Here is a 23,823-nt window from a genome sequence, read left to right as displayed (position 1 = left end):
GCTAATAAATGAACCATAACATGACAACGCACATATGTTACTACCCACTATGAAGGTAGTAACATAGTCTAGTAAAATATGATGTTACTAGTCTAAGTTACTCCCCATTATGACTAGTCTTAACCGCAAACGTGGTATCTAACTCAACCAAACATTAAATGAGATAACATTCTCCGCCACATAAAACACGAGGAAATCCATCCAAACCACATGCACCACCAATAAGAACCCAGTTTCCCATCAAAAAGAGGAAAATAAGATCCCAGTTTTCTTGGAGTAGTGTCGACCACGTTTGCATCTAGAGAATTCATTCAGCAGCATACATCCGCCAACCGGGTCTCACGTCCGACCCGATATCACCACCCAAAGTTTTAGAGAAAAAACCCAGAAATATTCTGTCGGCTCAAGCCACCAAAACCACAAAACACGCAACTACAATCACCGACCCATTGTCCAAGGGATGCATATTTGCGCACCGACTTCCACCTACTCGATCCATTTCTCCAACGCGAATCCAACTTAACGGGCACGGCCCGCGTGGCGGATCCGAGAACCCGGCAGGATCGCGCGTGGTTTGGTGGCCGCTCACCCAACTGAAAGGCACCAGCCAACGCCGTTGCCTCCACAACTCCCACCAAGCCCTCCGCCAAACATCCTGCCTCTCCATAAACCCGGTCCCTAGACCCGCTCCCACTAACACCCGGCCCCGCGGCGCCACGACGCGTCTCCCGCCGAAGACCGGGTCCACTCTCCTTTCAGGTGGACGCGGCGCCGGCCGGGTTCCGGCCCCTTTCCCTTGGCGGAGACGCGGTGGTGCAGCTGCGACCTCCATTTTAGCGGGTGCGGCGACCTCCGCGATCTTTTCGTCGGATTCAAGCGAGCGCGAGTCTGCTGCCCTATACCACGTCAGGCGTTGGGGCTCGTACTCCGTCGGATCGGCTTCGAATTCATCCATCGATCAAGGTGCCTTTCTTGGTTCTTGGTTCTTCCCCCGTTCCTGTTTCTTTTTTCAGCAAGCAAGTGCCTAGATTTATTGTAAGGCGGAGAAATCTGGAATGAACTTGCGAGTGCCTGGATGCAATGTTTCATTCCATGTTCCAACCGGCTTCATGCTTCAATTCAAAATTTCACTTCCAAAGAACCAGAGCAATCTTTGTTGCTGAAGAGTCAGCGTTGCTCTCTGCCACAGCTCCATACCCTAATCCTCTTTCACTGGGGAACCCAGCTGATGAAATGATAGCACTAGCAATCCAGCTTGCTAGTTAGCGCACCCGCGTGAAATCGATATCTGAGAAACATCCGGCCGGTTTGAAATGGTGTGTGATGATAGTAACTCTTTTTGTTTTTGAGGGATGTGGGCTCCACTGGTCATACCATCCTTCGATGTTTGCAATTTTGTATCCTTCGATGTTTCAGATGCTTTCGGCACTGCAGACAAAGAGACTTAGGTACATGCCAGCATTGTTATTCACACTCTTCAATTGTTCATTTATGTTTCCAGAATGTCGAGCCTCGAGGAGCCACTTGGCCTTGGGGACCTGCCAAAGTTGAGTATTAATAGACTTGGAAGGTTCTGCCAAAGTGCCTGCAGATCAACAGCTGATGACCGCAGCACCGGCAAGTAAGTTTTCCTGTCATTCAACACCAAATGCTTCATCTCATACTTGCCATTTTATCCGGTGTTTTATTTTTCACATTTTTTTAACCAGTATCTCCAGATGTGAGCAACCATTCAGTAATAGTATCTTTTTTATCTGTACTGCTTTCAGTTACACGCCCAGCAACAGTGGCAACAACCAGACGCTCTTTCACAGCACTTCCCACTCATGGCATCTGCAAGGCCAGTATACCGACTCGTCCTGCAATGGAGCGGATATGGAGTTTAGAACTCTTCCACAAAAGGTAAGTTAAGTTGTGAAATTTCATAGTGGATGATGTATGCATTCAATTTTGCTTCCCTATTTTATGTCTGGTTGCACCTCCTCTAACAGAAGCAAGGACTCCTTAAAAAAACAGAAGCAAGGAAGTGACATCTACTCCCTCCGTTCCAAAATAGATGACTCAACTTTAGTATACCCAACTAGCTTTTGTCTATCTTACTGTTTGTTTAACCAACTTATCCCTAGTTTCGTGGCTATTTTTCCACAACAGATTACAAAATAAGCGCAGCGCAGCGCAACATAGTTCATCAACCGCAAACTAAGCCGCAAAGTCATAACTTTCTAGTACTGTTTGAACTCATGCAAGTTTCGGCTGAAAGCATAATAAAGAAGAATCATTACTACCCAGATGTTTTCCCCTTTGCTCAGTCGATGAATAACTGATTTTTCAGGTTTCGTGGGATCTCCCAAGGTTTGTGAAGGTGGTTGAGGTTGGACCACGAGATGGTCTGCAGAATGAGAAGAACATTGTACCGACATCAGTAAAGATTGAGCTGATACACAAGTTGGTGGCTTCTGGCCTGTCAGTAGTTGAAGCCACAAGTTTTGTTTCCCCAAGATGGGTGCCGCAGGTAATTTATGGTGTACCTAAACTAGATGAAGCTGCGTAACATGCACAGTAGTTAGCTTTTTGAAATATCTAAAACCTGCTGGTGGAAGGTACAGTAATATACCTTCTCTTATTCAACGAATTAAAGTATGTCCATGCAGGATTATGAGTTAATTGCTTGGTTACATTTTTTTCAGAAATTGTTCCATTTAACTTCCATTTTTCTCTTGTGAAGTTGTGCTAGCATGCATAATAGATAGACAGTTACAGACCAAAGATACGGCAAAACTAATGATAACTTTATTTTGGAAGTGCAGCTAGCTGATGCAAAGGATGTCCTTGAAGGTATCCAGCATGCGCCAGATGTGCGGTTTCCTGTGTTAACTCCTAACCTCAGAGTATGCCCATTTCTGTAGACTTTTGTGCATAGTTTTTTTTTACGCTTCAAATCCTTCTCAGAGCAGCCTCAAATCACTGCAAATGACATGCAAAAGAAGTTGCAATGCACTTGACATATTCTGTAGTGATGAAGCGATTTCATTTGCAGGGATTTGAGGCTGCTGTTGCAGCTGGTGCAAAAGAAGTTGCGGTTTTTGCATCCGCCTCTGAATCCTTCTCTAAGTCGAACATCAACTGCACCATCGAGGAAAGCCTTGCTCGGTACCGTGATGTTACTTCTGCTGCCAAGAAACATGGAATATGTATCCGCGGGTAAGCTGCCTAAGTCCAAAGCAAGTGTGAACGAATAGCTTGATTACTGAATCTGTTCTGAAGTCGTCCATCCTCTGATTGTGGTAGGTATGTTTCATGTGTGGTGGGCTGCCCCGTGGAAGGCGCTGTGCATCCATCAAAGGTAGCATATGTTGCCAAGGAACTCTACGACATGGGTTGCGCGGAGATTTCACTCGGTGACACGATTGGTGTCGGTACGCCAGGTACGTTATCGCATTCGCCGAGTACCACCATACTGTGATGCAGAACTGTCGATTTCTTGAGGCTTTTTGTTTGTTCAGATTTTGCACACTGTTAACATACATGGGCTGTTTTGTTTCAGGCAGGGTAGTTCCTATGCTGGAGGCGGTCATGGCTGTCGTTCCGGCAGACAAGCTGGCCGTTCACTTCCACGATACATATGGCCAAGCCCTTGCCAACATCCTAGTCTCTCTCCAGGTAATAATAATAACCGAGCTGAAAACAGCGAGTCGGTCAGCAAGCCTTGTTGTCCTGACTCGGTTTTCACAATGTTGCCATTGCCAGATGGGGATCGGCGTAGTGGACTCGTCTGTGTCGGGCCTTGGAGGGTGCCCATACGCGAAGGGCGCCACGGGCAACGTGGCGACGGAGGACGTGGTGTACATGCTTCACGGCCTGGGGATAGAGACCAACGTCGACCTCGGCAAGCTCATGGACGCTGGCGACTACATCTGTAAGCACCTGGACCGCCCGTCAGGCTCCAAGACTGCAACAGCTTTGTGCAGGCTAACGGCCTGATTGTCATACTGGAACTCCACAAGGGGTAGTACACGTCATTGCTGTCCGTCTAGCATATGCATTTACGCAAGCCATTTTGGTTGTTGTATACCGCATCAATTTACTCGGGTCAGGTGAAACTTATCATGAAACATTGATATGTACTCACAATTTGTATCTCAGTTCTCATATGACCTTGAATAATCAGAGCCCTCTTCGTCATAACAGAAAGAAAGTTGTGACCTCACAGAGAAGTGTATGAAAATGGAAAATAATTAACTGAACTCTAATAAATTGCTAATTTTCGTATTGCATAGCTGAAAAACGTGCAATGCAACCACTTTGCCATAAATTTCAAGTGTGCCACTGGCAGCATTTTCATGTAGCAGATTTTACATGTATCGAAAAAGAGTACATCTAACCTATCGTCATGGTTACGCCAGTGAGCTCTTTGAGAGCAGCCAAGCATTGCTTCAAAAGTGCCTTTGCCTGTTCACTTTTTTCTGACTCGCAGAGTTGGATTAGTTCACCCTCAAACTTGGCCTCTCTTCTCTCTTCCAACGGGAAGTCTCTATACAATTTGATCAACTCAAGAAGGCACTCTGAAGCAGCAACATGAACCTGCGGGGAAAAAAACACAACTCGTAAGGACCAAAGTCCTTCCTGGACGATAAATAGTGATTGTGATAGCATGTGGGACTCGAGGCTCAATGCCAGTGAGGTCGGTATTAGAATCCCTCTGTTTCTAAATATAAGCCCTTTTAGCGATTTCAATATGAACTACATACGATGTATATAAACATATTTTAAAGTGTAGATTCACTCATTTTGCTCCGTATGTACTCCTTATTGGAATCTCTAAAAGGGCTTATATTTAGGAACGGAGGGAGTACCAAGCAATACTGAACTAACATAAAAATGAGTAAAGATGATGCAGTATCAGTTGGTGAGCATAGAAGATTACCTGAGCAATCTTAACTAAGCGTATGGAGTCTACTACTTTTGACGCCACTGAATGAAACATCTGAGTTTGGATACCCAGGGTAAAAGAAATTTGTCAGAACAACGAAGAAATGACCAAATATCGGATATGGTACCAAACAACTATGTGATGTACCTCCTGAACAAAATCATCTGTGCCTTCAGGCCACGCCGTGCTACCACCAGAATCCGAAAATTTGTAGCACAATTCTTTGATACACAAGAAGGATGACAATTTAACTGCTCATGAAAACCCAGATAAGTGTCACGGTGATAGTTTTCAAGTATCAATGCAGATCTATTTGTAAAACAGTTGCTCAGAATATATCACCGATCCTGCATACAAAACATACCTTGCCAACCCTCCTCGGGTGAAAGAGAGTTCAACAGAACCTCTAACATATTCTTCTTTTGGTGGATAATATCTTGTGGCAAAGCAATAGTGATGCTAGATGCAGCACAGTTGAGCACCTTGTGGAGAGAAACGGAGACACTTGCACTTTCATCTTGCTCTGCAGAAAAGAAGACCAATACATAAGTCAGTACGAGCATAAAAGGGTATCAATATTCACATGCAGGGTGTTATAAACTTCCTCGTCAGGATCTCAATTTTCTTTGTTATGATATAAATTACCATACTGTGTTTATATGATACTCCCTCCATTCCTAAATATTTGTCTTTCTAGAGATTTCAACAAGTGACTACATACGGAGAAAAATGAGTGAATCTACACTCTAAAATATGTCTATATACATCCATATGTGGCAGTCCATTTGAAATCTCTAAAAAGACAAATATTTAGGAACAGAGGGGAGTAGAAAAAAATGGAGTATTAAAGGAATTTTTTAGCATGGGACCTAGTTCGAAAGAGCCCAAATAACGACTGACCAGCAGCAGCAGATGTACTTAGTGAAGATGAACTCCTTGTTGTCTTAAAAATGACAGACTGATTAGAAACCTCATACAACATAGGGAAAACACTATTGAAGAATCCTGGATCTTTGAATGCAGTGATCACCTGAAAAGAAAGAAGCAAATAAAAACCAAGTAAATGGTACTGATTCTAAATTATATACATATAATGCCAAAAATCGATGGACTGCTGATCATAAACAAAATTGTGGTATTAAATTCCCATGGAGCAGATTTATAAGAGATGCTTGTCTATGCAAACTAATAAGTGGCAACATTATCAACAATACCATCATTCCAATTTAGATGCCTCCACAGCATATCTCAAGAAACAGATCTTTTTTGCAGTCTTTTCAGGAAACTTTTCTTCTCCTATTCAGTTAATACACCGGAAGGAAAAGCCCTGAGGTAATTTAGTTATATCATGCTTCAAGTTTACATCATAATTTTTTTGAGTATGTGGTTATGCTGACAATTGTGTAACAGACAAGAATCTTTGTTCTTGAACATAAGGAACATCAGCCAATTATGACAAGTTTTTACATTCATATAGAAATGAAGGAATGGAAAAGAGAATTACTTGTTGTAAACACGAGAAAGCTGCTTCACGGTACAATTTCGGCTTCCTACTGCATGCAGCACAAACAGCATTCAGAATAACACTAGGCATAGTGGGTTCATCTGCGGTTATAGCAGCGTGGCAGCACAAACACAGTGAAGCTAGTGCATCCAGAACAGCATCTTTTCCCTGGAAGGATGATAAGGACAGATATTACCATACGAATTTTATTTAACAAAACAAAGGAGATTATGGTACATAACTTTAGTTACATGGGATGGCAGTTTCAGAATTTCTCTCGCTCACTGAATTTTATTCATCCACACCACTCTCAGAGCATCTTCAATAGATGATGCAAATTTGGAGATGTAAAACTAGGTGTTGTATAATTTACTTCACCAAAAAGTGCATTTTACATCTCCAAAAAAGAGGCAACTCCAACAGATGATGTATATTGGTGACGTAAAAGTCCAACTCCAATAGGTGATGTGTAATTGATGATGTAAACTGAACCTACTGTTGAAATTGAACCTACTGTCAAAACTGAACCTACTGTCGAAACTGAACCACCGATCAAATGGCCGATGCTCTCGCGCGCCGCCAGCTGCCGAGCAAATCGAGCTGCCGCTCCTCCTCTGCTGCACAGTGCTAGCTGCCGCTGCCGCTCCTCCTCTGCCCCAGCCACTCTTCCTCACCTCCTCCTCCATGGACGCCGCCTGCCAGGTCGTGGCCCGAGACGGCGTCGAGGCGGAGCAGCGCGGTCATGAGCGCCTTCTAGAAGCGCGCGCGACCGCCACGCGCGTCCGGCAGCCTCCTCTGCTCCTGCGCGGCCGATGGCCGGATTCGGGCGGTGGGGATGGCCGGCGGCGAACTGGAATGGGTAGGGGAGGGGCCAGAGCTGGGGGGGGGCGACGGGGCGGCGCTGGAGCTGGCCAGAATTGGTTAGCGACGGCGGCAGCCGAAGGAGGACGGGTGGCGGCGGTATCGGCCGATTTGGTGGAGGGCGGAGGCGCAGTAGCGGTGGAACCGGCGACGGGGGCGGTGGAGCGCCGGGATCTGACGGTGGCGCGGCGGCGGCGGCACGCGGTGGGCTCAGCTGCGCGGCGGCGGCGCGCGGGCGGGCGGCGGATGGGAAACAAAATGAAGGGCGGTTGGCGCGCGGACAGGTTTTTACGTCACCAGTGGCATGGGGATGCAAATTTGCATCTCCAAGTGTTGTATTTTACTCCCTCCGTTCCTAAATATAGGTCTTTGTAGAGATTTTACTATGGATTACATACGGAGCAAAATAAATGAATCTACACTCTAAAATGCATCTATATACATCCATATGTGGTTCATAGTGGACCTCTACAAAGACTTATATTTAGGAACGGAGGGAGTATATCACTTGGAGGAGGTGATGTAAATTTTTGTTGCATCTACATCATCTGTTGGAGCAACGTTTTTAGCCCTTGGTGATGTATAAGTTAGTTATTACTTGTAGAATGGTTGGTTAGAGGATTGCAGGGAAAATTGATGTAAAGTGCACATAACTTGTGCACGCATGTGCCATAGTCACTCAAACCAGTGTTTCCATTAAAAATTTACAAGTAATAGTATGAATTACCTCCCAAAATCGACCTGGTAGCTCTTTCAGAAGTGATTTGAGAATATTATGGTGGTGCGCAGAAACAGGTTCTCCAAGGGCATCACATAGACTTTTTGTAGCCTTGGCTGACTGCAATAACCATAGTATGGTAAGTATACAAGTTACAGCATTTTTAACTGTCACCAATTTATTTGTATGAATAGAAAATCAGTGACAGAGACTACACCTTTCTCTTGCCAGCCCATGATGATGAGGACATGCAATCGCACAAAAGGGATACAATTTCTGGTAAATAAAGCTGAAGGGTTACTCTTTCACTGCTAGGAATATCCTCCCAAAGTTCTCCATACAAGGCACTGGTCTCTTTATCATCATCAAATCTGAAAGAAGTTTTGTTATTTGAGATCCAGTAAGTGCGTAGACTACAGGGAACTGCTTTTGTAGTTTTAATGATCATAACATCATGAATTGCTGACATATTAGTTTCAGAACTCAAGATGAAAGGTTAAGACTTAAGAAATGTCGTTCACATACCTTGAAGAAAAAATTACAGGGATAACCACTGCATTGTATCCACTAATAACATCTGCTGCATTGCTCAAGTACGATTTAATAAGAACTGCACCAGATAACTGAGAACTTTTTTCACCTAAATGCAGAGAAGCGGTGTCTTCAATAAGTTTCTGAGCCTGAGATTGGCTGGCATATTTCAAAACTGCAGCACAAGAAGACGCAAAGGCCCTTTTGGCTGCAGAACTCCTTTCCTCCAGAACAGCAGTATAAAGTAATTTCAGTAACATCACCGTGTATGGCTTGATGTTAATCATGACCTTCTGTACCAGCAAGGTGATGAAGCTAGCAACACCAACCCTGAAATCAGGCAACAATGACAGGGTAAGATTACAGTAAGTGAAGTGAAATGGTACTATCATGAATACTACAAGGCCCATATTAGCATGAAAACTAACCTTGTATTAAGACCAACAGCAGATCTAACCATTTGAGCCAGGCGAGGAATCAATAGCTCGAGTGAATTTGTGTCAACAACTTTGATACATATATCAAGGGTTTCCCACATTGGAGAATCTTTTGCTACAGCTACACGCAAGCTGTCAAGCTTCTCGGTTTGGATGCCAGCATTTCCTGCATGCATCTTTCGTCCAAATACAGGAGTGAGTACAGAACAGAAATAACATGGTAGACTTAATAAGTAATAAGACATCAACTTTCCTACAAAAACCACCAAAAGTAGCATACCTCAACATAGTTTAACCTTTGATCCTCCAAACTTGACAAACATTCAAGCATACAACTAACAAGTTCTGACAGATGTGGCCGCAAGGCAATGCCAGCCCCCTATGAACATCAAGAAGTCATAAGCTGAAGATTTTGCTTTTCTTTATTCTTTTCATTAAAGAGACACATAGGAGCATGAGCACTAACAGTATGTTATAGGCCATGCATAAGCAAACCATAACAATGCTTTGGATGCAATTAACCAACGACATCAATACTACAATCCTACTAGGGAGGAGAATAGTAGGGGAGAGACCTACTGAAATATAGTAAGGTCAAACAAAGGAATTCACATGCAAACATATAAGGTTCCACAGGAACCAAGACAGTCCAAAAGTCTGTCCAACCTAACAAAACTGGCACATGAAGGTAGCAAAGTTACTGAGTGTACATTAGGACTACTTCCCACAAGTAAAAGAAGTAAGCAAATTGAAATAAGGAAGCAGGATATACTATCAAGATCAGACTCCTTTTCCTTCCTCAGTCAACTAATCCAGCCTGTCAAAGCTTCAGCCAACTGCTAGAAAACCCTATACTTCAAGACTTCCACCATTCCAAGCTAATTAGTAACAGTTTTTTCTCCATCTATCAAGGATATAACTCTTGGCCACCAAGAAGAAAGAACATAGATTACTTGCAGTTTATTTAAGTTTCAGTGTACTGCAAAAATATAAAGTTCACCATAAAAACAATCAATCAGTGCGATGTTTTCACATCAGCACCCTCCTGGGAAGAAATTCCATTGTAATCTATGATCTCGTGTTCGCTTAATTTGTTAAGATAAAACAGAACTCTCAGAAACTAACACTGAAACTTAATAGCATTAGATGCTACATCTGACACATTATGGTATAAGTGCAGTTAAACATTATAACTTTCACCACTGATAATACCTTGGCAAGCTTCATGACCAAATTTATAGATGCTTTTTGAACGCTTGCAACTTTACTGAGTATGCCTTCAGAAAGCAAGAATGGAAGTACAATGTTCATTGTTTCTTTTGCATCAGAAGCGGTAGTAAGTGACACATCACAGAGCCTAACTGTCAATGAGCTTACAGCTCGGCACAAACTGTCACCAGCATTTCGCACGGTTTCCTTTATGTCATCCATCGCACGGAAGGTGGTTGTCCATATTTTTATCAAATGCTTAGAAACCTTGAAAAGAACAAAAGAAAAGGTGAGTTCTATTTCATTCTCAAAAGATTGTGCAGCCTAGTGCACTGACTGGAAGTTTCAAACTAACTCCAAAATATTCACATACCTGACTATATCTTCGACCTTGGATGATGTCTGCAAGTGCAAGACAAGAAGCTTCACGTGAGCGCCAAAGCCGTGATCCAGATTGAACCAACAGATCCTCTACTATGACATCATAATGTTCATCTATTGCCTTTTTGGGATCTGAAACAATTAACTTCCAGATATGTCCCATTGAATCCTAGAAATGCAACTGGAATTGTCAGCTAGGAGGAAAGCTTATTGCTGCTTAAGATAATATTCTAGGTCATAATTAGATAATCTATGAGTGCACACATCAATAAGAAGATCAACAAAGAGTGCTAATAGACGATGCCAAAATACTACTGATTGGCGCTGTACCTAGTAAACATAAAAGCAGAGCTAAAGATGCTTATAGCGTTATCACTATCCATTCTTTACAAATCCAAGCTTCGTTAATTTCAAGCACAATAAGGATGGCGTGCACAGCAGCAGCGGTGGCAACAATAGTTGATTGTGTCGCAGCTGGTTGGCCAACCATATGGGACCATGGTAATGAATGGTACGGCCAAGTAACAGCAATCTCGCACAACAGACAGGATTATTCAACAGGCAAGACTTCTATAGCCAAGTGTGCTGCTGCAACAGGAAAATGGTGGTGACTAGTGCAGGATGAGGGAAACAAACAAGCTAAATTTGATGAAAAATAATGACTATATTGGCAACACAAAAGCACAGCCAAACTTGGAGAAGTGGTCAACATTCTGATTTGTTCGAGGAACCACTGTACAAGGTAATACTTGCTAATCACTGAAACGAGTCTCCGCAAGCTCCCTGACCAACTTGTTGGTAAGTAATACATGAGATAAAGAATCTAGGCAAGTCATGCTGGCCAATTATGTAGGCATCTGATCTTTCACAGAAGCAACAAGCAACATTCCCCAATAGCTAAGGTGACTCGTCCACATTGAAGTGCAAATATTCACATAATAATACTATCAATTTAATTTCACTGCACCACCAAAAAAAGGAATATGGCAAATATCATAATGTGAATGTAATACTTTATACCTGGATGTTCTTATCAGGATCATATTGGTATCGGACAAGCCTAGGAATTAAGGTGTGCAGATGGGGTTGAAGTGCCTCCCCAGCTTGTTTGGCTATCTTGGAAAATCCAAAAGCAGCACCCCTCTTGGAATTGAGAGCAGCCTGATAGTTAGCCAGATCCATGAACTTGTATATCAAGTCAGGTTGTCCCATCTCATTGGCAAGACTACAGAGCTCCTTGTATGTGCTAAGCTTTCCTCCAGCAGGATTACTGCCAATGGTTCCTTCTTGAAAAACCTCTGAATCCTCCATCAACTAATGCAAGTACATTAAGAAAAAAATACTTAAGTAAAAGATAATTGAGGATCTCATAAAAAGGTAGAATTTGAGAAAATAGTATGCACCTTAATGGCCTTTTTCTTTTTTGCTGCACCAGTCAGTGTATTCACCAGTGCATGAACCAACTGCCCTTTCATAGAAGCATCACCAAGTTCATACACTATACTCATACCTTGGGATGCCAAATCTTGTGTAAGCTCATTAGAATCGCCAATAAGGTGAGAAAAGGCTTCCTGTAAAGTAAGTGAACACCAAATGTTCATGATAGCCATAAGCCCAGAGCAAACAGCTAACTGAGAAAAGGCATGCTAAGTACCATCGCAAAGATGCATAACTAGAAAACAGTACCAGCGCATATGAGCTGACAAGTGAGTCCTAGCCTCCTAGGGCCACAAAATTTGCATTTCTAACTTTTTAAATCAACCAACAAAAGAAGTGGCACTTTCCAGGCGCCCAAAATTATCACTGACATCCGTTTCAAAAAAAAAATTATCACTGGCATGAAGAAGGCCGATATTTGATTGAGAAATGCATGATTATCGTACAAAAAGAAAGGTGAAAGATGAGAGAGGGTCAACACTACGGACAACTGTTTCCCTCCAAAGCAAGAACATTGCTAGCTGTGGAAACAGTAACCTAAATCACCAGTATATGCATATACGTTGTAGCAAGAAAAAACTCTCAATCAAAAGGTACAGATACCCCAAAGGCCCAAAATTAAAATATGTTTCTAAAAGGAGGTTTATTTTTGGCACAGTAAATCTTTCAGTCTTAGACTAGGTGGTTATCAGTACTACAATGCTGAAATTTCTGGTCATAGAATGGTAGAAAAAACATCTTAAGAACTTGGAACTTCTATACTACTCCCTCCGTTCCATATTACTTGTCGCTGATTTAGTACAAAGTTGTACTAAATCAGCGACGAGTAATATGGAACGGAGGGAGTAGTATATTAAAAGCTACTCTTATTACAGATTTTAGATGGCAGGTAGAAGTATACCACACTATTTAAGCTGGCTAGTGCACCCCAGACAGTGAGTGCTCATTAGCATAAAATCATACAGACCAATGTTCGCATAATGATTGATCAGTTTAATGCAGTGCTACAGTTTAGTAAGAAGAAAAATTAAGAGCTTTATGATGATCTAGAAGTTATATATTTATTAAGAACCTGAATCTGTGGAAGAAGTTCAAGGATCTTCGGATGCCGACCACAGTACATTGTGAGTGAGACCAAACAGACTGTACCCGCACAGCGTTCCTCTTTTCTGCTGCTATAAATTAGTGTATCAAACAACTTGTTTATAATTTCTTCTTGAGCCGTTGTACGTGCTTCTTCACAGCTGCTTCTTTTACCGAAGTTCCTTGAGTCAAGCAGGGGTGCATCACCAGTAAGAAAGTTTGTGGCTTGGGAAAGGGAAACAAAGTTTGTTTCTAGTATCACATCTGCAGTCACAGGAACTTCACCCCATATGAAAGAGAGAGCCTCGCCAGATGCAAAAAGCACATCTTCAACCTAAATAGATGAAATCCTTAATATGATTATTGTCATAACAGTAGGAGTAATATTTTTCACTGAAAATTTGAATTATAACAGTACCTTAGAACGCGCGAGACTGAAAATCAAGTCTAACGCTATTTTCAGATGTGAAAAGGACAACTCATTCCATGAAATATGTCCAAGTGATACCAAGATCTTTTGTATAGCTTTGGTATCATTTTCGGAAAGCAGCTTTGTTAATCTCTCATGCAGAACAGTTAAAACTCCAGCTGTACGACAAACAAAGTTAGCTTAAATAAATAACCAGCAAAGACAGGCGGTGAACACTGAACAGCTTTACCTGCAGAGGAGTTCCTACTAATGGAAGGCAATGCACAACGGAGCCCAATATGGCCAAGAGATTCCATTGCAATTGAAGCCAATGTTGAACCCTCAGACTCAACAACTTTTACAAGAATATCAACAACCTTTTGGACCAGTTCTTCAGGTATCTGTGCATTTACTTATCAGGTATAAGAGCAAATCAATAGTTTCAAGGCTACATTGATGAAACAATGCTTTTAAAGTCAAAGGATACATAAATCATAACTGTCCAACTATACAGCAAATACTTTAACCAAACTTCTAGAAGTTAAAATCCTGCATCATGATGACGAGAACAAACATGATTTATAGTACCTTCTTCCTTTCTTCCATAATGTCAAGCATAATTTTTTTTTCCTATTAAACATTCATGAGAAATACTATACTTATTGTTCTAATACCAGCCGCGCATCTGCAGAATCATGCAAAAGGCACAACAAAATAGACAGGTCTGAAAGAATCTTCGAGCATCTAAGCAGGAGAACTAGGTAATGGCTCTTCAAATATACTCTTTCTTGACAGCAAGAACATCTCCTTTATCACTTCTCTAGCTCGCAAAGAGATCAACCAATCAACTAGAACACTTAGGTACCTAGCTGCACAAGCCCCTCCTGACGGCTTCCCTCTGATTGAATAGAGCACGTGCGTCGTATGGTCAAAGACCCCCCATGAATTGACCAAACATCAGTTCTGTACAGGGAGTATAATACAAGAGATACAAACTAGGAATTTCTGGACTATGTCAGCCAATTTCTATCCCCTATTCTCAATACAACAGCATAGCATAGATGGAGTTTCACCGAAAGCAGTGAAAGCAAATATGCTAAGATTTCATTTAAAGTGCACAATTCAGCAAAGAAAATGAGATACGCAATAAGCTACAAAAATGAGGGAGAGGAAAGCAGAATGAGCTTACATAAGATTCCTTCAAACAGCAGGCGGTTACATACCCAATTGCGCATAACAATCCATGGTAAATCTCAAATCTGGCCCAAAAAATCAAATATATACATGAGAAGTATGGCAACATAAGTAAAACATCAAAAGGGTTGTACTTTTCTCCTGCATACCTTGACGGATGATTTGGATCAAGTGCTGAAGTGAGTTCAGACAGAAGACTCAACGCAGCCGAGCTTGAAAGTGCTGAAGAAGCAATGCCAAGCAGACGGGCCGCAGCTTCACGAGCATCAGAATCAACATGACTAAGTAAAGTTCTCAGCCAATGTAAACGGTTGGCATACCGTGACGATACCAACTGCAAATTATGAAAATTTATGAAGCAAAAGGTAAAAACATGTGAACAAAGAATTAAGCTTCTTTTAACATAGGTAGAAGAAAAAAAACCTTTGGCTGACGAGAGGATATATCAACCAATGACTTCAAGGCCAATGCATGCAGTTCACTAGACCCTTCGTATGACATGGCATGTTCTAAGACCACACACATTTTTGCTACTGGGGAATGAGATGGATCTTCTTGCGAAAGATCTGGAATATCACTTGCCTCAAAGCACTTCATCAGAAACTTGATCATTGCAAGAAATGTTTTTGATGGGAATAGCAGCTTTCCGTCACTCTGATCGTTAGACTCCAGCAGCTTAGGCTGCTGGCTGTAGATATAATTTAGCATCTCCACAATATCGGGATAGTTGAAATCAACAGTAATTGCAGGTGACTGCCTCTCATCATTTAACAGATTTAGACCTGTTAGAGCCATTTCCCTGTGTACAGAAGAATCAACAGCAGCAATTATATATATACAGGAACTTAAGGAATGCATCAATATGTTAGCATCATAAAAATAAACCATGAGTGTGTTGTATTAGGACAAAATCATGGATACTAATTTACAAGTACCAAGTGTACAACTACAAGTCAACTCTCATCAACTTCGAAGTATTGGCAATAAACTACTACCTCCGTCTCGGTGTATAAGTCATTCGCGTAGTTCTAGGTCATCGATTTGAGGAATTAAATATGTGTTATATGTCATGAAAAGTATATCACTAGATTTCTACACGATTTAGTTTCTAAATATATATTTTTTGTCACATATAATACATATTTAGATAGTTAAATTGTCAACCTAGAACTACGCGAATGACTTATACACCGGGACGGAGGTAGTACTAAAGTCCGGTTTGCATGATCCACGAAAGTGTTTGATACTAAATTGGACTTGTCCAGATACTACTCCCTCATTTTGGAAATGTAAGGCACACACGCTTTTCAAGATTTACCTTTGACCAATTACCAATATGTGTTGTTATGTGATACAAAATTGATACCATTGGAAGATGCTTTAAATAAATACGAACCCAACAACATTAATTTTGAAATAAAACCTTTATACTTCCTCCGTTCCTACAAAAGGGACTACATACGGAGCAAAATGAATGGATCTACACTCTAAAATATGTCTATATACATCCGTATGTAGTCCTTATTGGAATCTCTAGAAAGACTTATATTTAGGATCGGAGGAAGTATTCGTACAATTGTTGGGCAAGAATCTCAGAAAGCTTGTGTGTCTTACATTTCCAAACAAACGGAGCACTGTGCTAGAAAAGAGACGATCCTAAGGGTGCTACCATTGCCTATAGGGTTAAAAAGTTGAGCGTGCATACAACAGGCCCAAGTTTTACAGATTTCATGGCCAGATGTTAAGTACATAGGAGAAGATGAACTTGTATCTGGTATAACAGTACAAAAATGCAACAAAAGAGCAACAAAAGAGCAACAAAGCACCATGCTGGCATATTGTATGTGTACTAGTATCTTCAATAACCAACCTTATGTCCAGTTTTACATCTGAAGCTCCAAGCATGCAAATGTACCGGCTTGGGCAGTGCTGCATGTCGTATAACGTTGTTGACCATCTTACAGCAGAAAATCGAACCTCAATTTGCTCCTTCAAGAAAATTTACAATATAAATGTAACATCAGAAAATTATAGTCTCCGAACAACTAAAGGCACATGCATTTCCTCAAATAAAGCCCTTAAGAATAGCAAGATACTGCAACTTAAACACACTACTCTAATGCATAATGGAAGTGTGCCCCATAGCATCACAAAAATCAGGAGAAGAAATAGTCATCTACCCAATGGAATCCATCATCCCAATCGCAATATCTTAGATTTCTTCCTTCAGTATTATTTTTGTCACATATCTCCAGACCAGTCCAAGAAAATAGGGTGAAAGTGAAACTATACAGAGAAGGTCTCAGTTTGACCTTCGTAGAGCCCGACTAGGTTCTGGACTATAAAAGTATTTGTGAATAGATAATTAGAACGATAAACTTTACCACTTGACAATTTTCCAGAAGAAGCGCCTCAAGATCCTTCCGTACTACAATTGAAGCACCCTGATACCATGAGCAACAAAATGAGTTAAATACAAGTAATGAGTTAGGTACAGCACCTTACAGTCGGAGCTAAGAAAATATTCAGCTCATAAACTATTATGAGCTGCATGTTATAGATTTTTTTCAGTAAAACAGTAACAGCAAGCCAACAACACTAGACTGCAGATGGGTTAGGCCACATTACATGTGAAAGGTGTTATGAATGATTTTGCAGCATACAAACATTGGTGTATAGACAAGCAACTCCAGTTAAAATCCTTTTGTGTGAAGCAAGGATAAAATCTTAAGAGTTGTTGTGTTGCCAAGGTTCCTGGTTTATCATGCATACCAGACTAGCATGTAAGGACATGGGGCATTACAATATTACAGGGACTTAATCGACAATAAGCTAGCACTTATGTACTGCATCAAGCATTAAATATAGTTATTTGATTACTGAAGACAACCAACGAATCAAAATTCACAATCATCTTTGCTGGCGTCTTAGATAGGCTGTGACAGCATACTTTAGCAAGTGCTCCATAACTACCTTATATGCTGTAGCAAGGGAAGTGGCTGCCTCCTGAATTGTGAGGCGGAGTGATTGATCCTCCAACCTCAAAGCAGTGAAGAGTCGAATAGCCATTTCTGTTTTGTTGCTGCAATGTTCACAGAAGTAGTAGATCATTCCCCATAGCAGAAACAAAATATGAGCCGAGAAAGTAAAAGTGTATGACAAGGGCATGCCTGAATAAATTAGGCATACGAGAGGCGAGCAAACCAATGGCCTGGTATGCAAATATTTTGACATCTCTAGCAGTGGAATCTGGAGATGGAGGACATCAACAAATCATTGGATATTTTCTCGAGTACAAAATGAACAATTTTTTCATCGAAGAGATGTTAAATTCGAGTAATATAAAGAAACAATGCGGAAATAAATCACATGCAGGTTTGAACAAGTAGAGTAGATAAGAAGTGCAAGAGACCTGCTTCTGTACTGGACGAACCATCAAGGGACCGTAATATTCCACTGAGGATAACTGGGCCAATTAACTTTAGTTGGTCCATTACTGCCTAAAACAATAACAAAACTATTATAATACACAGCCTTCCCATACCATATTACAACAACGGCAAGGGCGGGGGTTAACATTGATGGAAGAAGGGCAAGCTGGAATGTACAAGATGAACTATATATGATCAAATTGAACATACATGTTTAAAAACCCAGACAGTGAACTCCATCCCTAGCTGTTTCAGCCTTGAAGTGGTTCCACTTCCTGGAGGCAGAGACATAGCAGAAACATATTGAGGTCACCACCACATATGGCAATGATGAAATTGAGATTTTGCATTCTGGAACTACATGCTAATAAATTAAAATGAATGGGACATAATGAGATAATCTTAGATGGAGGCCCATTACTTATAGGTCCGCCACATGAATACTACATGGACATAATGGACAAATATGTGTTTCATCTCATGAAGAACAGATACCAGGCAGTGAGATATTGAGGCTTAACAAAAAAATGCTCTCTAAAAGCAACTTAAGCATGATTATTGAATGGAAAACAATGTTCAAAGTTAAATTGAGTCATTCAGCAGGACCTTAATGTTCTTTTTCCTTCTTTCTCAAAAAAATGTTCTTTTTCCTGTCTTATATTCCACACATCCTTTACTCTTCTTTTTGTCCGTCCGTTCACGTTCAAATTATTATTCTTTTTGCCTATGGTGCAACTTTACATGATAATGGAATGGAATGCCCAAAGGGTTGTAAACACAACTTATCCACGACTATTTTAACCTAAAAGAAAATGTTTTAGTCCGAACAAGGGTGAAGTTCAATGTCCTTCATTCCTCTACTTCAATGCACTTATATGACTGGTAGAGATATAAGTAGGAAAATGTCCTTCGCTACCAAGTACCAACAGAGCTTATTAAATATGCAGTTTATTGGCCATGTGCCATGACTAAAAATATAACAATGCATAAAAGAATGTAAAGATATGATACCATAGATGCAGCCAAAAATGCATTGAAGTGTGTATGGAAATGCGTTTGCTGCAGCAATAGACCGGCAGAAAACACTCATTAGGCGAACACGCAATGAACTAGGTGCTGGGGCGACTTTCAGTTCTGCAGCTATATTTTCTGCACTTGCGGTACCTGTGACACCAGAGATCATTACCATGAAACATTCAGATTCACATGAGCAAGACAAGATGCAACGAAACTGCCAAGTTGATAACAGGGAAGAAGAAAAGAGAAGCATGCACACGTGTGGGTATGGATGTGTGCAACAACGCAATTGGGGGGCCTGCTGATGGAGATCAATGCCAGTGGCAGGCATGCGCTGTATGCAACTATGTGAGTATGGAGGAGGAATCTAGATGGTATGCATACTTGTGAAAGGTAAGCAATTGGGAGTTCAAGAACAGGCCAGGAAGGCATGAGAACAGGCATACAAACACAAATGACTTTCTCACCTATAGATCATGACAACAGAAACAAGCAAAAGAAAGAGAACTGAAGTTAAACTAGATGTTTTTGTTTCACAATTATACTACCTAGCAAACTGAATTTCCAAACAGTAATTCAGTCACTTAGTCCACAGAAAAGTAGGTCAGTCAGATTCCAGACCACAAAAATGGAATAGCTATGCCACACCACAGGACGGGTATTGTAGTTGAAATGTGAAATGCATAAATAGCACCCTATTAAATACATAGTGCATACCATTGAATAGTGTAAACAATCTATTGATAAGCTTGGCATCTTCTAAGCTCGCAGTTGAAGCTTTGCGCTTTAACAACTCGTCTCCTCTCTTAGCAACTGACTCTTGACTATATTGAAACAGTGATCAGCATAATTGTTGATCCACTTAGTCATTTCTACAGATTGTAAATTGATTTTGAAATGAAAGTACCTATCGGAAGCACCAGCTAAATAAATAGGGTAGAGAATGTCAGATGCCAGCTGCATAGCTTCAAGAACATTCAAGATACCTAGCTGAAAAGATTGGATGAGAAATTCAACCATAAGAAGGAAAGTGAAGGTAGTACACTCAACAATTTAAATGTGTGAATGCATGTACAGACATCAGTACGCGCACAGGGATAAAATATACAATACACTGAACAATCCCAATGAATGCTCAACAGAAAAATCGCATGTACTTTGGTATACCTTTCTTGATGTAAGTGTGTCACCTTTCAGTGGTAGCTTTCCAGTAACACGATCTGCTTGGGCAACTGAAAGTCCTGCTGGGCATCCAATGCTGAAGAATGCTAACAGTCAGCCTCCTGAATTCAATACATGTATTATAACTTTACCTGATTCAGTTAAGTAGAATGTACCCTTGAGATGGCGTTTGATACAATATTGTGTGAAAGCAGAAGTCAGCAAAAACTAAGCCATCATCAGATCCACTTATGGATCGATATTTTAAGGCAATGTTATCATCCACCTTACGTGTGTTGCATTCACCAATAGCCTGGCCAACAAATAAAAACGAAAGGACAAAATCATGCAAATGCTACAGAATGTATGTATGGGAAGGGGGCTAAAATCAACACAGCCAAAATAACTTTGGTTTTGGCTAAACATGCACATGAGAATGGAGGTACAGAGAAAACACAATTCTCTCAAGGGAAGTACTTATGTCATATTTCTATGTGCAACGCAGGTAATCTATAATTCTATCCTCCATTTTGAGGATTAACTTTAAGCATAAAATTTGTGTCATTAACTACAGCACATGTCCAACCTGGAACATGATATGTCTTTTTTTGTTCTTGTGGGAAAAAATCCACTGCAATACTGCACTGCACATCCTTGAATAATATGTGCACTTTATGGTACACAACAATCCTAGCTAAACTTTCAGTGCAACTAAAAATAATTCAATATGATCAACTTCTATATCACATCCCGTTTTAGGACAATATATGCATGACATGACTAACCTTTGATACAAGTCTCAAGATAATTCCCTGATGCTGAGCTGGAACTTTCGATATATTGATTAGCAAATCAGGTGCGATGTTTCCCTTCTCCTGTTACAAATTGTTAAGTTTGTATTGTTAACTTCCCAGTAAAGGTAAAATAATAATGCTAAGGAAATGGGAAGCCGGCAAAGGGAAAGACTATACCTCACTTGGCAGGCGTTCAAACGCCATCTCAATATAAACAATACAGAAGTTGCGAACAATAGACGTTGAGGCAGATTCAGTATAGATCTTCCATAAATCCAGCATGGGCAGCGAAATCTCAGGCCTGTGCTTCACCCGTTTGTTGATGTGGCTGAGAATCTCCATGGCCTAGTCAAATACAGAAGTGGTATTCTATTACATGCCATTCATTCGCATAAAAATGTAGTATGTTTGTTATAACATGATATAAAACATGCACCAAAAGAACAGGCTCGGCAGTAAGCATTCTTTCTACCGGAAAGGAGGCATGTGTATTGCTGAGTATCAGGCCAGCACTTGAGCAGGTGCAGGGGACTATTAGACGGCGCATGGTTTTAAGTCAGAATAATAGGGAACTTGTACGAATTAAATTTCTGCAGGGAATATAAGCAGAATTTCCTCTGTTCCGAGTAAACGAGGCTCGAATTCCGGGACCTCACGAGCAAATCGGAGCAACGGAAAAAAAATCACCACACACAGGCTAAACCAACTAAAAGGGGGCTAAACCAACTAAGAACGACACCCAGAGCTCGCGCTGAATGGCTGGGGAGTGGCGACTTACGAGCTTCCGGACGGAGGTGGAGGTGGAGGCGAACGAAGTGATGGCGTAGGGGAGCACGCGGACGAGCAGCGGCGCGAGGCGGGCGTCCTCGGCGAGGGCCAGGCGCGTGAGCATCCGGTCCAGGGCGTCCTCCCTCTCCGCGTCAGTCGGCGCCGGCGGGGCGGCCGACGGCTCCGCCATCTCGTGCGGCTGGGTGCTGTTGTTGGACTCGCTCGGTCGCCGCTGGTCTGGCGCTTGCCTTCCGGCGCAAGAAGAAAGGGGGGAGTGCGGATCGGAGAGGATCGAGTCGACTCGAGTCGGGTCCGTGTATAAACCGTTTTGAAGGAAGAGCGCCGGAGTGAGCCGGAGGTCGAACCCTGCTGCACGAAACAGGCGTGCTGCTAGGTCGACCGGCCAGGTTCTAGAATGGCCCCTCTAGAGCCGTACGATGCACCTGCGCGTAGCCGTTTGATTTGGGTTTTGTCTCCATCTTTTTCCCTCCCACCCTTCCTCGCACCCAACGCCATCTCAAAATCCCCGCGTGAAAATGCCGCACCATGCCCTCGACGCTCGCAGCACCTTACCACCAGTGAGCACGTCGTGTCATGTCCATCGCTTGCATTACCTCCCCAACCAGCAAAGTTGTCGCTCGCAGCACCTCACCACCCGGCGAGCTCATGGCGGTGTGTGTTGTCGCTCGCCACATCACGTCGTTGCCATTGGACCTCACAGCACCGTCATGTCCGTCATTGCTATGGTATCATCCGCTCAATCCTCTCACCAAACGTTGTCATGTGTCAACGGTCACAGCATCGGCCCATGCCGATTGCAGCGTACTCGTTGCACCACTGCCATGTCACAGCATCACTGCAGGGCTATCATAGCTTCCCGCATTGTCAGTCGCAGCATCGGCCCTCGCCGGTTCCAACAGAAAGGACACGATCACAACATCGCAATCGGTTTGGTTCCAACACACAACGATCACGGGTCGCAAACATCTCTTGATGTTGGTTCCAGCGCACGGGTGACGCGATCACAACAACACTGGCGACTAGATCCAGCACGCCTCGACTATGATGCAGCGTCACCGTAGCTGGTTCCCGCACGCGGCGACTATGGATGCAACGTTGCCACAGCCGGTTCCAGCATCTCCTGACGCTGGTTCCAATATCCCGCATCGTCGATCGAAGCCGCCCGTCAACAACTACAGCACGTGGGGTGACGATGCCATGTACTTAGGGTAGGGTCATGGGCCTAACCTAGACGCCCTACCCAAGGACATTGCCCTAGAGTCAAAGACATTTGAAGTACAACAGAAGATACTGACTGAAATCATCTTGGAGTGCAATCCACTCGACGAGCTATTCCGGTCGGATACCCCAATTCCACTCGACCAAGATAGAGTCACTCAACCATATGAAGAATCACTCGGAGTACAGAAGATCTAAAGCCACCCCAGGATGGCAACGGTCAGGCGTTCACTCCGTAGTCTTAAAGGTCATTAATAGTCATTCATAGCAGGCGTTACCAGTAACGTCCATGTCTTAACTTAGATTGAACCCTGTGTAACTGAGGGCTGGAGGGGTCTGGCGCACTCTATATAAGCCACCCCCTCCTCTTGCACAAGGGTTGGCACCCCCTTAACTCACACACATATTCCAATCGACAAGCCTCAGGGCACCGAGACATAGGGCTGTTACCTCCTCCGAGAGGGGACTGAACTCGTAAAACTCGTGTGTACAACCTTGCCGTACCTAGGACATTGCCTCCTCCTTCGTACCCCATATCCTTACTGTCAGATTTACTCCCACGACAGTTGGCGCCCACCGTGGGGCTGGTGTCTTAGCGACTTCCGGTGAGGTTGCAGTTTTTCCAATCTCCATCAACATGGTTTCCGGCGGTGGTTTGGCTTTGGGCCACGAGATCCGTCTCGGCGCGCTCGTCTTCATCGCGGATGACTCCGCCTTGC

At 42.4% G+C, this 23,823-nt stretch overlaps 2 protein-coding genes across 2 annotated transcripts; one reads left to right on the top strand and one right to left on the bottom strand.

Moving 5' to 3' along the window:
* The first annotated feature begins 481 nt into the window (after positions 1 to 481).
* On the top strand, positions 482 to 4,167 carry LOC125508617 (hydroxymethylglutaryl-CoA lyase, mitochondrial). The gene is made up of 9 exons (XM_048673374.1): positions 482 to 963; positions 1,502 to 1,621; positions 1,770 to 1,902; positions 2,333 to 2,512; positions 2,808 to 2,888; positions 3,038 to 3,201; positions 3,289 to 3,425; positions 3,545 to 3,660; positions 3,748 to 4,167. The coding sequence occupies exons 2-9, from the start codon at positions 1,503 to 1,505 to the stop codon at positions 3,979 to 3,981; spliced, it is 1,164 nt and encodes a 387-aa protein (XP_048529331.1). The 5' UTR covers positions 482 to 963; position 1,502; the 3' UTR covers positions 3,982 to 4,167.
* Positions 4,168 to 4,219: 52 nt separating this feature from the next.
* LOC125508616 (proteasome adapter and scaffold protein ECM29) lies at positions 4,220 to 22,173 on the bottom strand. Its single transcript, XM_048673373.1, has 35 exons — positions 21,876 to 22,173; positions 21,275 to 21,442; positions 21,089 to 21,178; positions 20,480 to 20,616; positions 20,310 to 20,400; positions 20,050 to 20,132; positions 19,860 to 19,966; positions 19,137 to 19,289; positions 18,336 to 18,400; positions 18,107 to 18,194; positions 17,865 to 17,943; positions 17,668 to 17,776; positions 17,079 to 17,138; positions 16,565 to 16,683; positions 15,118 to 15,493; positions 14,844 to 15,028; positions 14,690 to 14,759; positions 13,751 to 13,901; positions 13,510 to 13,679; positions 13,081 to 13,425; positions 11,975 to 12,142; positions 11,592 to 11,885; positions 10,564 to 10,740; positions 10,194 to 10,457; positions 9,262 to 9,360; positions 8,973 to 9,157; positions 8,539 to 8,874; positions 8,231 to 8,384; positions 8,023 to 8,133; positions 6,435 to 6,602; positions 5,831 to 5,960; positions 5,295 to 5,453; positions 5,078 to 5,181; positions 4,925 to 4,984; positions 4,220 to 4,581 (listed from the first exon to the last, which is right to left on the bottom strand). Exons 1-35 carry the CDS (start codon positions 22,053 to 22,055, stop codon positions 4,378 to 4,380), a joined length of 5,439 nt encoding a protein of 1,812 aa, XP_048529330.1. The 5' UTR covers positions 22,056 to 22,173; the 3' UTR covers positions 4,220 to 4,377.
* Between the last annotated feature and the right edge of the window lie 1,650 nt (positions 22,174 to 23,823).

This window comes from Triticum urartu, chromosome 5 (genome assembly GCF_003073215.2).
Source record: "Triticum urartu cultivar G1812 chromosome 5, Tu2.1, whole genome shotgun sequence".
Taxonomy (NCBI): Eukaryota; Viridiplantae; Streptophyta; class Magnoliopsida; order Poales; family Poaceae; genus Triticum; species Triticum urartu.
Note: the sequence above shows the minus strand (reverse complement) of the source record. Positions and strands in the feature narration are given on the sequence as shown.